The sequence below is a fragment of the Leptonotus elevatus genome, chromosome 15, assembly GCF_054856555.1.
Source record: "Leptonotus elevatus isolate MCC_2025b chromosome 15, RoL_Lele_1.0, whole genome shotgun sequence".
In the NCBI taxonomy this organism is placed as follows: Eukaryota; Metazoa; Chordata; class Actinopteri; order Syngnathiformes; family Syngnathidae; genus Leptonotus; species Leptonotus elevatus.
In genome coordinates, this window is record NC_141253.1 from 4,784,720 (window position 1) to 4,799,934 (window position 15,215).

Genomic DNA, 15,215 nt, shown 5'->3' on the forward strand with positions numbered 1-15,215 from the left:
ATGTTTAAAAAAATTAATTAATTTTTAAATTAATTTTAGATTTTAATTAATTAAATAATTAAGTGACACGTCCATGTCAAAATTGAGCAATAATAAATTCAGTAATACATATATTGTTGGAGACTGGAGTCATTAATGAATTAATCTTTGAATTTATTTAGATATAAATTAATTAATTAATTAATTGACAGGTCCATGTCAAAATTTAGCAGTAATAAATTCAATAATACATATATTTGTGGAGACTGGGGCCATTAATTAATTTTTTTTAATTTATTTATTGAGATTTTAATTAATTAATTGACATGTCCATGTCAAAATTGAGCAGTAATAAATTCAATAATACACACATTTGTGGAGACTGGGGTCATTAATTAATTTTTTTTTATTTATTTATTGAGATTTTAATTAATTAATTAATTAATTAATTGACACGTCCATGTCAAAATTGAGCAGCAATAAATTCAATAATACACACATTTGTAGAGACTGGGGTAATTAATTAATAAATGTTTCCCCATTCATAAAGTTATTGGATTCAACTACTCCGCGGATGTTAAACCTCACCTGGGCGGCAGCGTCCGTTCCTCAGCGGCGAGCTGAGATTGGCCACGGGAATGACCGGGAACGGCCACAGGAAGTCCTTGTGGAGCCTCTTGAGGGCCAAGACGTAGTCGTCCACGCGGGCCACGCGGTTGCGTTCGCGGCACAGCCAGCCGATAAGCTCGAAACCCAGCTGGGCCGAGAAGCAGCCCAGGTCGCGGAGGCGCACCTGCTCCAGGAGGCGGCGGGCGTGGCGCCACAGCATCATGTCGATGTACATGTTCTCGGCGCACTCGCCGTCGCGCCTGACGGGAAGCAAGACAAGGAGTACATTTGAGCATTTTCGCTCGGGTTCACGCATATTTAATGTTAAAAATAAGGGTGTCAAAATGTGTGCGTTCATTTTGAGTTTGTTTCAAGTTCATTGAACGCCACTGATTTAATAACCGCCCCTTACTTGGAAAGCCTGGTCAAGTTGTATTTTCTGTATTTCAGAATTTCACAAGTTCAAGTTCATGTTAAAGATTAGATAGAAAAATGCATTGAGCTGTCAGCAATGTCTTACAAATGGAATTGTGCCATCTAGTGGCAGAAAAATGCACAGTTGTTTTTTTTACAGTACAATTTTATGAATTAAGAAAATGACTTTATCAATGACTAAAAGATGCAGCCATATTTCTACTAGTTTAATTTTTTTTCCCACTTTTATGTTAACAAGAGTATGAAAACTTTTGTATTACTTCTTCTATTGTACATTTAGAACAGATATATAATTTGTGATTAATCGAGAGTTAACTATTGAAGTCAGGCCCCATTAATTACAATTACAAATTTTAATCGCCTGACACCCTTTAGTTAAAAATCCTTACAGCGTTCAAGCAGACGGTCATGTGTTGCGTTCCTACCCTTTAGTTGAGGTTCCAGCAGGCATGCTGAATGTTTTCTGTAGGCTAAACTTGCCCGTGGTCACCGAATCTGCAGACTGCGACAAACTGATGCTGCGATTTCGGAAAAACTCAAAGCCGCCGGTCGAGCTGGGCTCCTGTAAAAAACACAGAAAAAAGGGTGGTAGGTTCGGTTTGGTCCGGGCACCTTTTCGTACCCTACTGTTCGGGTTATGGATAGGACAACGGGCAAAATTAACAAATGATTCACTGGCATTGCAGCTCAATTCTCAAAAAGCAAAAACTGTCACGTTGACCTTTAGACAGCACAGCCCTTCGTACCTGCGTGGTGGGCGTTGGCGGCGGCGTCTCCATCTCCCCGGAGCCGATGGCTTTCAGGAAGCGGATCATGTGACGGCAGAGGTCCCACTTGCCCTGCTCCAGCGCCGTGTTGAAGAGCAGGGTGGCGTGCTGTCTGCTCACGGCCGGAACCTCCATGTTCTTCGAACACAAATGAACGAGCAGGGATGGGTCTCAATTTTAGTGATAGGGCACTTAAAAAAAAATAATAATAATGCAGCGGAAGCTAAATTTTGTACATGAATAAAGATTAATAATGAATATAAAGAACATAAAACGTAATAATAATCAAAAATGACTTTTATCCAGACCGATACCAGTTCGAGTATTAAAGGATACTTAACTCATTGAGCCATTTTCAGCAGTAAAAAAAATTATATTTTGTCCAGAATGAATTTGATAACTTCATTATTTATTAACAACTCATTTTTCCACTTCCTGTCGACTGAAGATGACATCACCTGTGCTGACTGGGAAGTAGGTAACTTGAGCAAATCATGGCTCACCCGCTTCCTGGGTTTGGTCAGCAAACCCAGCCATGATTGGTCGTTAACCGACTTGCTAAGCACAGGTGGTGTCATCTTCAAAAATAGTATTTAAAAGGTATTAATTGTGCATGAAAAAGAATGAAGTTATCAAATTCATTCTGGACAAAATGCTGCTGAAAATGTCTCAATGAGTTAAATATGCCTTTAAACTCGAGTAGTCACCGATATCAAGTACAGATCAATTTCCCACATAAAACAATAACATCATTTAAAATTTCTCTTCAAATTGCATGAAATAGCAATTTTCTATGCTTCTAATTTCTATATCCTGTAAAATGGCCACAAGGGGGAGTAAGAGTACCAATTTATCCATCTTATCTATTATTTCTGTGAAAACTAATGCAAGTAAAAAAAAACAGCAAACATTTAAAGTAAACATTTATTTTATTTTATTCAAAAATATTTAAAAGCGGGAAAAATAACACCTTGTCATTATTTCATTCCTTATCAAGCAAAAGAGGAAAAAAAAGATTCAAATTGAGAATCAAAATTTTCTGGGGAATAAAAAAAAACTATTTCAGCCATATTGCCCAGTTCTACTATCCGGCACATTTGTGACACATTTCTACTCAATACCTGCAATATGATCAAGTAAGATGCAGCCGTGTCCAAGTCTTGAGCCATGAGGCACTCTTCGAAAAGATCCTTGGGGTTGCCCACGGCGGCGAAAAGGTAATTCCACAGGGCGTATTCAGTCTTACGTGCGCAGTGCACGATGGTCTGGAGGAAAAGCGGGAACTCCGTGATGAACTTGGCCACGGTGGGCAGCAGCGGGTCGGGGATGGGCTCCCGCGACGTGGCTTCCTCTTCCAGCACCACGTGCACCATCAGCTCCATGACGTGAGGGAAGTACGGCAGCGAGGCGCACGACTGAGCCAGCATCAACGCCTGCGGGGCCGAGCAAACACATGTAACCTCTCAAAATTATTCCCCAAAAATTATTCTTTCTTTTGGGTTTTGACATTTTATAGCTACTTATTAAACATTTTATTTTCTGCCTTTTCTAAGGGGGGCAAATTTATGTACATTTTAAGGTAATTTTCAGGATTTCTTATTCCTTCTTTTTATAGGTAATTTTTGAACATTTTATTTAATACATTTTCTGACTTTTTTTTTTGACAATTCAAAAGATATTTTATGGTAATTTTCTGACTTCTTTTGTTTTTGGACATTTTATGGTAACTTTTTTTTACCTTTTTATCGCATTTTGAAAACTTTTTCATCCACCATTCGCATCTCTTTTTCTGACTTAAAATTTTGGACTCAACATTTCTTTTTTTAACTCATTCAATGCCATTGACGGCTATAGACGTCAAAAATGCATTTGAACTATTTCTATTTCACTTTTTTTTTCTTTTGTTAACAAGAGTATGAAAACCTAGAACTTTTTTATTGTACATTTCGAACAGATATAACATTTGTGATTAATCGCAAGTTTAATATTGAAGTCATGCAATTAATTACAATTACATTTTTTAATCGTCTGACGCCCCTAATTTTTAATAATCTTTTCTTTTCTTTTTTAATTAGGGGCATCGGGCGATAATTTTTTAAAATTGTAATCAAATGACTTCACTAGTTAACTCACAATTAATCCCAAATTTTGTATCTGTTCTAAATGTACAATAATTTTTTTTCTAGGTTTTCATACTTTTGTTAACAAAAGTGGGAAAAAAAGTGAAACTAATATAAATAGTTCAAAAGATTTTTTGACGTCTACAACTGTCAATGGCAGTGAATGAGTTTTAATATTTATTATTTTATCATTAATTCATTAAATGAATATTTTATCTAATAAAAATAAAAATATGTATATTAATTTCTACTAATTGGTTTAGAGATCTACAGGGAGCCACAGGAAACGGATTAAAGAGCCACAGGTTGCAGACCCCTGACCTAACTCATTTCCTGCTTCAAGAGGATGTCGTAAATCAGGAAGTAACTAACACACGCATGGCTGAGATATCGTGTTTGTTTTTTCACATACCTGCTCACCCAGGTTGCGAACCAGCAGCTGCCTAAGGATGTGGTGTAGGTAGATCTGCGAGGTCCTCTCCACCGTGCAAAAAGGAAACACCGCCTCCAGTGGTTCGGAGGACCCCTGCAGCCCGTCGTACAGCACCGTTTCATTGGTGGCGCCCAGCACCAGCGCGTCCTCGAACAGCACGGCCAGCGGGTAGATGTTGATGTGGAAGGGAAGCATGATGCGGCGCGAAAGGAAGGAGTGGGGCTTGCGGTGGTCACGCGGGAACAGCGGCATCCACACCTTCATGCCCGCTTCGCCGCAGGAGAGCCACAGGGCCTCCAGCAGGTGGCGCTTCTTCCTGTCTGACCGACAGGTGGTCCACACGTTCTCCACGCACTGGGCGAGCACCACCGGCGGGCAGAATGGTAGCTTTTGCAAGAGAGGCAAAACAGAATCAGCAATCTCTTTCGAAAGACATTGAAAGGATCTAAACTAGTGATTAGAAGTCAGCGTGCTAACGTCCAATTAAAACGAAAATGTGATTTAACATAATTGATCAAAGGTAACATCAAATGGATGAAAAGAAAATGTATTTAATTAAAGCACAAAACAACATACACAAGCGCAGCTCAATATATTAAAATGGGGTAGAAAAGTTTATCAGGCAGATTTATTAAACAAACGCTTTTCAAATGGCCAATTCCTACCTAATTTGTATAGTAAACACCTTTTGGAAAATATCTTAAAATCTTCACCTTGAAGGCAAAGTTTTTATTTATTTATCATAGCTAATGACTGCAGAAAATGTAATCGCTACTGCCACCTGTGGCCAAAAAATGAAACTGCGTTTTTCACAGCTTCGCATACACAATGCGCACGTGACATGACGTCACATCTCGACACAGGGCGGGAAATTCGAACGCGAATCTAGTCCGAAAACTATTAGCCAGAGGCTTGCAAGACTTCCCATTATGAAGAGCTAAGGTGTTCATTTAGTAATTAAATTAGTCGTATTGCTACAAAGTGCAGCTTTAACAACAAAAATACTTTTTACGTGGCTTTAAGCTTTTGAAAAAACAACATTTGGAGGTATATGATTTTATTTTGTTCAACTGAAGCATCTTTATGCATCTGGATTTTTTTTTTTTTGTCAACGTTATCTCTTCACGATTTTCCAGGTGCATCAGGTAGGCAATAAGTACTAACACACCTTATGCCACAGGATAATCAGGTATGAGTAAACAGTAGTGACCCCACATGATGAGGGAAAAAAAAACAAGTGTGTGATTACTACTTACTTGTAAATATTGAGCAGGTCTTACATTTATGTTTGTGAGCATGAAAACTGACTCGACACACCCTCATGCTGCAGGATCATCTTTCAGTTGACTTGCAAATGCTAACATTGAGCTAAAATTCTCACCAGCTTCTTATTGTTGGCGGGTGTCTCCTTCTCTCGTACCTGCGGCCCGGAACGGTCCCTCTGTAGCATGATCAGCTGGCCAGCCAGATTCAACATGATGCTCTCTGCCATGCAGGCCTAAGTTGACCAATATGGCAAAAAACAAAAATAGGACTCTACGTCAGTGTGTGTGTGTGTGTGCGTGTGTGCGTAAGAGAGTGAATGGGTCACCTGCTGCGGGGCTTTCAGCGTGATGCCCGTCTCTGTGCGCACCGAGGTGAGCGTGACGGAGACCACCAGGGCGGGGTGAGGGATGTAGCGGGACATGGACACTTCCTGTAGCAGCTCCACGCTAACTGATGGATTCGGACTGAAACACAACATCACATATTCATTTACAGGTGCCACGCAAAGATGTCATTTCACTTGATTAGATAAAAAAAAAAACGATGATTTAACTCTCCCCCCAAAAAATTGTCTTTCATCTAGCTATGCCAGTGCCTTGGAGTTACCACTAGATGGCAGACTACAATTTACCTGTGTATCCAGCTGTTGCCATTAATACTACAGACTAATATTTTTTTGTGTTGTAACTAAACCAGGGGTCAGCAACCTCTCCTGCCAAAAGAGCCATTTTTGGCCAAAGAAATAACCAAAAATGTGTCTCGAGCCGCAAAATATTTGAAGATTGTGATGAAGGAAACAGTGTGTTAATGTTAGTCTAACGTACTGAGGGCCCGAGAGCTAATTAGATCTGCATCATAACAGGAAAATATGCAGCATCCAATACTTTGACATTCATGTTCTTCCATCTTTCCTAGTTTTTGTATTTTTGTGTGTGCAATTTTTTCATAGATTTTTAGACTTTTCTGCCTTTCTTTTAAATTTCTGACATTTTTGGTAATTTTATGGATATATTATGTTCATTTTCTGGATTTTTTTCCTTTTGTTTCAGGGCATTTTATAGCTACTGTTTGAATGTTTTCTTTTCTGCCTTTTTTTCCCTTTCCCCGAAAATAAATACATTATCTGACTTTTTTTTGGCAAATCCAAAAATATTTTATGGTAATTTTCTGCCTTTTGTTTTTAGACAATTAGGTTACTTTTTGAACATTTTCTTTTCTGCCTTTTTTATTATTCTATTCTGACATTCGATGGCCTTTTAGGACATTTCTGATCATTTTTTGGACATTTTTAGGTAATTAAAAACGTTTTCATCTTTTTTTGACAACTTAGACATTTTTTGGATTTTTTTTTAATGCAAGTCATTAATTCATTTGAATAATATTTTATCTAAAAAAATACAAATATGTTGACCCCCCCACCCCCCAATTCATTTCTACACTTTTCTTTTTTTTTTAGATCCGCAGGGAGCGGCAGGAGGGGGACTTCACAGCCACATGTGGCTCCAGAGAGACAGGTTGCAGACCCCTGAACTAAACAAACACACATTTCTGAGTCAATTGAGACAAGATTATTTCAGTCTATATTCATTCCCCCCCCCCCACTTTTGTTTGGTGGTGTGCTGTGTGATTACACTACTGTATGTGCCTTGGCTCAATAAAGTTTGTGAAAATCTGGTCTAAGTGACGTCCTCTACCTGTCGTTCCTCCTCTCGATGCTGTAGAGGCAGATTGAGCAGTCGGCTCTGAACAGGATGACCATGTCCCGGAAAACATTGAGCAGCAGCGTGTCAGAGTGCAGTTTGGTGACTGACGCGAAGGCGTTGTCCAGGTTTGATGAGCGCTGATACAGCCTTAGCTGAGAGGCGACAACAAGACGATCAATGACACACTTGAACAGTTCACAAACTGATTTTTGCTAAAGTCATCGAGATTGCCGATGGCGATGTCTCACCTGCTCTTGCTGGTCAATGAAATTGTAGCAGGCCACCACCACAAAGTCGTTCCACCAAGCCAGACCGCCTGTCACCGTCATGTTCTGCTCCTATAGGGGAGAAACAAACATAAATGGATTAATTTAAATTAATTAATTAATTTTTATTGCATTCAATTCAAATATTCATACCGATATTCAGTGGTACCTTGACTTTGAGATTTAATTGGCTCTGTGATCAGAATACTACACCAATTTTGCACATTGAAATGACTGAAAATGTAATAGATCCGTTCTTCCCTCCCAAAAAACTATATTTTTTCTGTTTTTCTGTTATATGTTTCAATAAAGAAAAGCCTGTACTAGAGAGTGTAAATACTGTAAACTGGTTTTATGAAGTAATTACTTGGGAGGAAAAATGCAGTCATCTGTCTAATACAGGGGTCAGCAACCTTTCCTGTCAAAAGAGCCACTTTAGGCCAAATTAATAATAAAAAATCTGTCTGCAGCCGCAAAATATTTGAACATTGTGATGAAGTGTGTTAGTGCTAATTAGAACTGCACAAGAACAGAAACATATGCAGAATCCAATAATTAGAGATGAATTTTCTTCTACCTTTCATCTTCCGTTTTTATTATTATTAAAAATTTTCATGCTTTGTTTTTCATATATTTACAGATTTTCTGACAAATTTCTGATGTTTTTGGCAATTTTATGGAGATGTTATGGTAATTTCTTGCCTCTCTTCTTCCTTTTTATACATGGCTATTTTTTAAAAAAAAAAAATTCTGTCTTTTTGCTATCAATTTTTTTGACATTTTTGTGGACATTTTATGGTAATTTACGAGATTTCTTCTCTTGATTTTGGACATTTTATGGCTACACTTTTTGAACACTTTCTTTTCTACTTTAAATGAGTTTTTTTTTTGGGCAAGTGTGTGGACAATTTATGGTATGGTAATATGATAATTTTCAGGATTTCTTCTGCTTTTCCTCTTTAGGGAAATTTTATGGTCACCTTTTGGAGGTTTTTAGGTAATTTTTTAAAACTTTCATCTACTTTTTGGAGGTTTTTAGGTATTTTTTTAAAACTTTCATCTACTTTTCGTACTTAAAAATTTGGACTCTGACATTTTTGGAATATTTAATCATTTTTAATGTAAATCAATTCATTGAGATTATTTCATCCCCAAAAAAAAGTAAAAAATATATAAATATATATATATATATATTTTTTTTTTAAAGAGATCCACAGGAGAGGGACTAAAGACCCACATATGGCTCCATGTCCTACAAAACTGCTTGACAATTTGTCTCTATTAGCTGAAATCAAAGTACAAAAAGTCCTGCTGTATTTTTTTTTTTTTTTTTTTTTTTTTTACAGCTACACATACCTGAGTGATGTTTCCAAAGAGTTTCCACTTCCTGGTATACAAGGAGTAGTGTGCAAAGCCTCGCCTTCCTGCAACAGCCATGCACTGCCCTGCTGTGTCTATGGCGGCAAACTGCACACAAACATATAAAAGATCATAGCGTCAATACAGTAGATCAGATTTTTTAGAATGGAATCTTATGCACTGATGGCATCTCCAGCACTTACCCGTATAGGCCAGTTGCTCTCTAAGTATGTGCTATGAATCTGGAGGAAAGAGCAAAGCGTAGGCTGTCAAATTGTATCAGCCAAAAAAGAAGTTTATGGTGTGGTTTGTGCTGCTTTTGGGGAAAAAAATAAGCACAATTTTTTTTTTCTACCTGGGTTGGATGTGTTTCTAATGTGTTTTTATGAGGCACAAAATATCACAGAGGAAATAGAGCACATTTCATTTAAACCCTACCTGGACCACGTGCCAGTGCTTGTGTCCCAATAAAGTGCTGAGTCCCTGAGATAGAGGGGAGTTGAGGTGGTGGTGGTGATGGTGGTGGTGATGGTGCAGGGGGCTGTCATCGTGAGGGCTCAAGCGTGAGTGCTGCTGCTGCTGCTGCTGCTGCTGCTGCTGCGCGTCAGAGCTGCCGTGGACCTGCGCCGGGTCGCCGCACGTCAAGTAGAGGCGGTCCTCGCCGTGCAGCAGCACTTGCTCCTGGTTACTCTGAGGAACGACAACATCTTTAGTAATGTCGCAAAAGTGGGGGGACTTGAGTCACATGACTTGGCTTGAGAAGAGAGAATGTGAATACTGATAATACAGACAAGCAGTCAGTCCCAATTCTGTTGGGACTCGCTCGTAAAAGGTGTGACTTGAGACTCACCGTGCAGGGGTTGACGGTGAGGGCGCTCTTGATGAAATGAAACTGCAAGATGCCGGCCTGCGGGGACGACTGGGGAGGTGCGATCATCTTCGCCTCCTCTGCCATGTCCACATTTTGCTCTTCCTCCTGTGCCGTCCTCCTCACCTGCCTGGTGGGCAGCACCCACAAATGGTAGCCCTCTGCTCCCCAACTCTGCAACACAAATAATCTTAAAAAAGAAAAGAAAAAAAAAAGTGACTAAAAACTTTCAAGAGCACAAACCATGGAGCTAATTTTAAGAGGATCCTTTTTGGTGCCATCAGAGCGATACCTGTGTATAAGGACAGAAAAAGTACACGTTCAGAATTCTGTTTTTGTTTCGTTCGTGTTGATGTACGTCCACCCACGCAAAGTCCTCTCCCAGCGTGCAGATGAGCTGAGCGCCAAAGACGCTCCACAGTGAGAGGCCGCCACACTCCCACGTCACCATGGCGACGCTGTAGTCGGGCGACCAGCGGATGAGCTTCACTGGACCCGTCTTGTTGTAGATGTCTGGTTAGAAGACATAAAAAAAAGAAAAAAAAAAAAAAAAAAGAAAAAAAGAAGAAGCCATTACAGGGGATTCTATGTTGAAGACTCTGTCAAAATTGTTTTTACCAGTACCAGGAAGTGCAGGATATCAACCACGCACGTGTGGAACGTACTCGTGGGGGGATTATGTCAACTCAAAACCACACAATTATTAATACTAGACATTAAATATCGCATTGAAATGAAAGTACATCTTTCCACAACCTCTGGGTAATGGTAATTGGTAAACGTCTATACCAGGGGTCTGCAACCTGCGGTTCTGGAGCCATATGTGTCTCTTTAGTCCCCCTCTAAAAAAAATTGTAGAAATTAATATATATATATATATATATTTTTTTTTACATTTTTATCTTTTTAGATTAAATATTATTTAAATGAATTGATTTAAGTGAAAAATGATTAAATATTCAAAAAATGTCAGAGTCCAAATTTTGAAGTTGTCAGAAAGAGACAAAAAGTAGATGAAAGTTTAAAAAAATAACTAAAAACCCTCCCAAAAGTGACTATAAATTTTCCAAAAAGAGAAAAAGCAGAAAATGACCATAAAATTGCCAAAATATCAGAGGATTGAATAAAAACGGCAGAAAAGCAAATGTTTAAAACAAATAACTATAAGATGTCCAAAAACAAAAGAATTCCTGAAAATTAACATAAAATTTCCACAAAATGCCCCAAAAAAATCAGAAGATTGATTTAAGAAAAGGCAGGAAAGAAAATGTTCAAAAAGTAACCATAGAATGTCCAAAATCAAAAGAATAAATAAAAAAAACGACCATAAAATTTGACAGAAAGGCAGAAAATCAAAAAAATGTATGAAAAATTAAAACAACAATAATAATAAAAACGAAAGACGAACGGTAGAAGAAAATATATCTCTAAGTATTGGATGCTGCACATTTTCTTGTTAAGGTGCAGCTCTAATTAGCTCTTGGGCCCTCAGTACATTAGACTAACACACCGTTTCCTTCATCACAATGTTCAAATGTTTGCAGCTCCAGACAGATTATTTATTATTTATTTGGCCTTAAGTGGCTCTTCTGACAGGAAAGATTGCTGACCCCTGGTCTATATAATCTGAAAAATTATCAAATATGTACGCTTGATGTCCCGTTTCACGCACTTTTTGTTTGTATTTTAACGACTACTGATAGGAAAGTTTATTAAACGAAATGCAACATAAAAGCATTTTCAATTAAAGAAAATAAATGAATATAAAATTGTAAATCTAGGGTTGAATGCAATGATTGTCCCACTAGGGGGTGCTGTGAAATCATTCAACTGCTTCTTGTTTAATGGGATTTAAATAATGACCCATATTTGATACCTGGGTAGTGTTTTGGGGTCAGCTCCAGTTTGTGCGAGAGCTGCATAGATCCAGTTGTAGTGTCGATCATGTAAACGAGCACCGAGCCACTGGAAAAGGGAATAAAACAATTAGTACAAATCTGTATCGGGGTGTGCAAAGTCTGGTTGTTCTTTTATCAGCACACGGAGCATTTGCACGATCAAGCATACTGTAATATTTGTTGAATTCATAAAAAAAAAAAAAAGTATTCATTTTGGTTTATTTTTGCATTGTCATCATAACAAGTAATAGCTGCGCCTACACAAAGAGAAGCTAAGTGGCTGACGTATAGTGCTACCGACATGTTCCTGACAAGCACACACTAGGAAAACCTGCGCAAACATGGGCCGACACATTCTCACTCCGGATCGCCCTCTGTGACACGCAAGCTAACGCGTGCATTCTTGTCGAGCCAACGCTGTGTTGTGGCATACGTGCACATTCACTCAAATCGGCACTACTCGAGCACGTGCTCACACTCAGTCAATCACTCGCACACAAAACAAACAGATGTCGGTGAGGCCACCTACCTGGCGCAGCCGAATGCCATCAGTCTGTACTTGTTGTTGACGGCCACGCAGGTGCCGTCGCTCACATCTGCGGCCCAGACGCCCTGCAGCTGCTGGACACGCAGGAAATGTTTATTTAAGACAGCGTACTAGTCAGCTTATTCCTTTTTAAGAGTTTTTCACAACCTTAAAGGGCAAGACAACCCCAAAAATGTTCTTTACAATAGCCCCGTTAGTTTAAGAATGACATTCTGATTAATGTTGCATTTGTGGAATATGAATTTAAGCAGCAAAATCCACCCATGTTTTTTTCCATCTCAGGGGTCGGCCATTTTGCCACTTCGTCAGCTGAAAATGACATCGCAGTTGCTAAGGGCTCCGGTAACGACAAATCGCAGCTCACCTGTTTCCTGAGTTTGGCCATGTGACGTTTGCAAACTGGGTCCTGATTGGTCGTTATCCAAACCTTAAGTGATGTCATTTTCAGTCCACAGTAAGTGGCAAAATGGCCGCCTCCATAGATGGAAAAAAAAATGGGTGGATTTTGCTGCTTAGAACATTTTTGTAATGAAAATGAGGCAAGGCACATATGGTCACACTCTTAAAATAATTGCCTAAGTCATTTTTTTTCATCCCCCCCCCCCCCCCCCCCCCCCCCCCCCAAATCATCTCCTCATGATGCAAATGGTTCAATTCGTTGTGTTTCGTGAAAAAACTGAAAAAAATTACTTAGGTGATTATTTGAAGAAGGCGTCGATATTTGATGTTTGCAAAAATGTCACCGAAAGTCAATACACATGTTAATTTTGTACCTTTTGTAGAAAAGAATTTAATTGTTATGCCCGTCACTATATGCTGCTGGCATAGACAAATAACAGTGAATGTATCTTTGGTAAAGAAAATTAAAAAAAAAATCACCGATTAAGTGTACCGGTAATTGGATAATTTCTCATGGCACAACAGTGGTTGGGAATGACTCATGCACAATCATAACAAGCAACCGCATACAACAAAAGCATTGTTTGAAAGAGGTTGACAAGTAAATGGGCCGATGAGACGAGTGGTGAACTGGAAGTTGGCAATAAATCGTCAAGTATGAGGAACTATCGAGAGCAAAATCCCCACTCAGGTGATGACAAAACTGACTCTAACAATAGAAGACCGAGACCAAGACGTAATGCCAGAGTGGTGCTGTTCATCCTAGCTCGAAGAAACAAAAGGTTATAATTATGTATAATTAGAACGTATGTATAATGCTATTTAAGAAATCTGAACGGCATATATATCAGGCACTTTGAGTGTGTCATATGTACAAGCGTTCTCACATCCGCAGTGATGGTGCTGCTGAGCGGCGTGATGAAGCCCAGGCGGCCATCGCTCAGCACCACGGCAAAGCCGTCCAGCGTCTCGCAGTACTCCACGCAGCGGATATGAACGCCTTCCAGGTCCAGGGATGGGCCGCCTACACACACACACACACACACATTCAGACACAGTTCTGTGTAACTTATTTTGTGCCATGGTTTTCAAACTTTCTGGGCCCAGATAATTAACTCATTCACTGGCATAAATTCATTAAAAAAAAATAATAATTAGGGGCGACAGGCAATTCAAATTTGTAATTGTAATTAATCGCATGACTTCACTAGTTAACTCACGATTAATCACAAATTTTATATCTGTTCTAAATGTACAATACAAAAAAATTCTAGGTTTTCACACTCTTGTTAACAAAAGTGGAAAAAATGTTAAACTAATAGAAATACTTCAAATGAATTTTTGACGTCTGTAGCCGTCTAACACTGGCAGTTCTAAATCCAATAGGGATGATTTTGTTTTAAATGTCTCCACCTACAGTAAATATTCATGAAATATTTACTAGAAGGGAATGTAACCAAATTCAATTACATATATTTGTTTTTAGTATTATTTTATTTTGTATTTATTTATAATAATTATGATATTTATATTTTTATATTTGTATTAATTGTTTTTTGTTATTTACTTATATTTTTATTTATAATATATTATATTGTTATTATCTATCTACATAAAAAAAAAATATTATCCCCCTATAATTTTGTTTTGGTGTCTTGTTTTTAAAGATACCAAGTGGTTGGGTCCCACTGGTCTACACTGCCAAGCGGAGTCGAGATGGTCGCATTCTGTGTGGTCTAGTCGCACCTCGAGCAGACTGCAGGTCAAGCGAGAAGGGGACGGTGGTGAGGCCGATGGCCTTGCGTCCGTTGCCGCCCGGGCCGTCCCAGTGCAGCACGTGGAGGTAGCCATCGGCGGTGCACACCAGCAGCTCCTCCTGGAGGGACTGGAGACTAGCAGGAGGACAAGGCACAAATTATTGAATTAGATGATTAATAAGAATCGAGATATATTGTGGTTTTTTTCCCCTTTTGTAATTGGTACTAGGGATGAAATGGTTTAAAGTTTGGCTCCTGCGGTTTCGTACATTCAGAGATTGTTTTTTTTATTCTAAATTATTATTATGTTTTTGGCGGGCAATTTTTGCCCCCCCCCCCTTTTTTTCTTTAAAGAGCCGTTTGCATTTAAAACAATATTTTCCCCCCAAAACATTTAACTCTTTTTGCAATGTTTTCGGTCTACATATCTCTAGTAATACTCTGATCATTATCTGGTCATCATATTTAGGTCATTATAAAAGTGATAAGAAATCCTAATTCTATTTCAACTCTGGTTGGTGTCACACGACCCTTTTCGCCGCACAAAAAGGCCCCTGTGTGCACGTGTGAAGCGGTTCATTGTCTTCTGAACGGGATCACAACAACTACGCAATCAGTGCCAAGAGAACTGCGTGGGGGAAGGATTTTTTTTCTTGCTAGTTTCAGCAAAAATAATAAAAATAAAAATAACACACCCACTCAACGCCCGCCCGCGCAAAGCAAGCTGCCCCAGTGCAACGCTCGAAAGAGCGAGCGGCAGTGGCCACGGTGACGGCTCATAACGGCTGTCAAATGAATACAGCGGAGGA

General features: G+C 39.0%; 1 protein-coding gene across 1 annotated transcript in view; it reads right to left on the reverse strand.

Moving 5' to 3' along the window:
- ric1 (RIC1 homolog, RAB6A GEF complex partner 1) overlaps window positions 1–15,215 on the reverse strand; it is a 32,744-nt gene that overhangs the window by 4,071 nt on the left and 13,458 nt on the right. The window contains exons 5-23 of the mRNA XM_086097421.1: window positions 14,396–14,541; window positions 13,537–13,673; window positions 12,233–12,324; window positions 11,682–11,770; window positions 10,174–10,318; window positions 10,049–10,097; window positions 9,788–9,979; window positions 9,376–9,627; window positions 9,141–9,179; window positions 8,935–9,045; window positions 7,561–7,650; window positions 7,304–7,464; window positions 5,935–6,073; window positions 5,725–5,841; window positions 4,323–4,730; window positions 2,912–3,223; window positions 1,770–1,928; window positions 1,449–1,585; window positions 568–848 (exon numbers count right to left, since the gene is read on the reverse strand). Coding sequence (XP_085953547.1) covers window positions 568–848; window positions 1,449–1,585; window positions 1,770–1,928; window positions 2,912–3,223; window positions 4,323–4,730; window positions 5,725–5,841; window positions 5,935–6,073; window positions 7,304–7,464; window positions 7,561–7,650; window positions 8,935–9,045; window positions 9,141–9,179; window positions 9,376–9,627; window positions 9,788–9,979; window positions 10,049–10,097; window positions 10,174–10,318; window positions 11,682–11,770; window positions 12,233–12,324; window positions 13,537–13,673; window positions 14,396–14,541 — 3,056 coding nt within the window. The remainder of the gene's footprint in view (window positions 1–567; window positions 849–1,448; window positions 1,586–1,769; window positions 1,929–2,911; window positions 3,224–4,322; window positions 4,731–5,724; window positions 5,842–5,934; window positions 6,074–7,303; window positions 7,465–7,560; window positions 7,651–8,934; window positions 9,046–9,140; window positions 9,180–9,375; window positions 9,628–9,787; window positions 9,980–10,048; window positions 10,098–10,173; window positions 10,319–11,681; window positions 11,771–12,232; window positions 12,325–13,536; window positions 13,674–14,395; window positions 14,542–15,215) is intronic.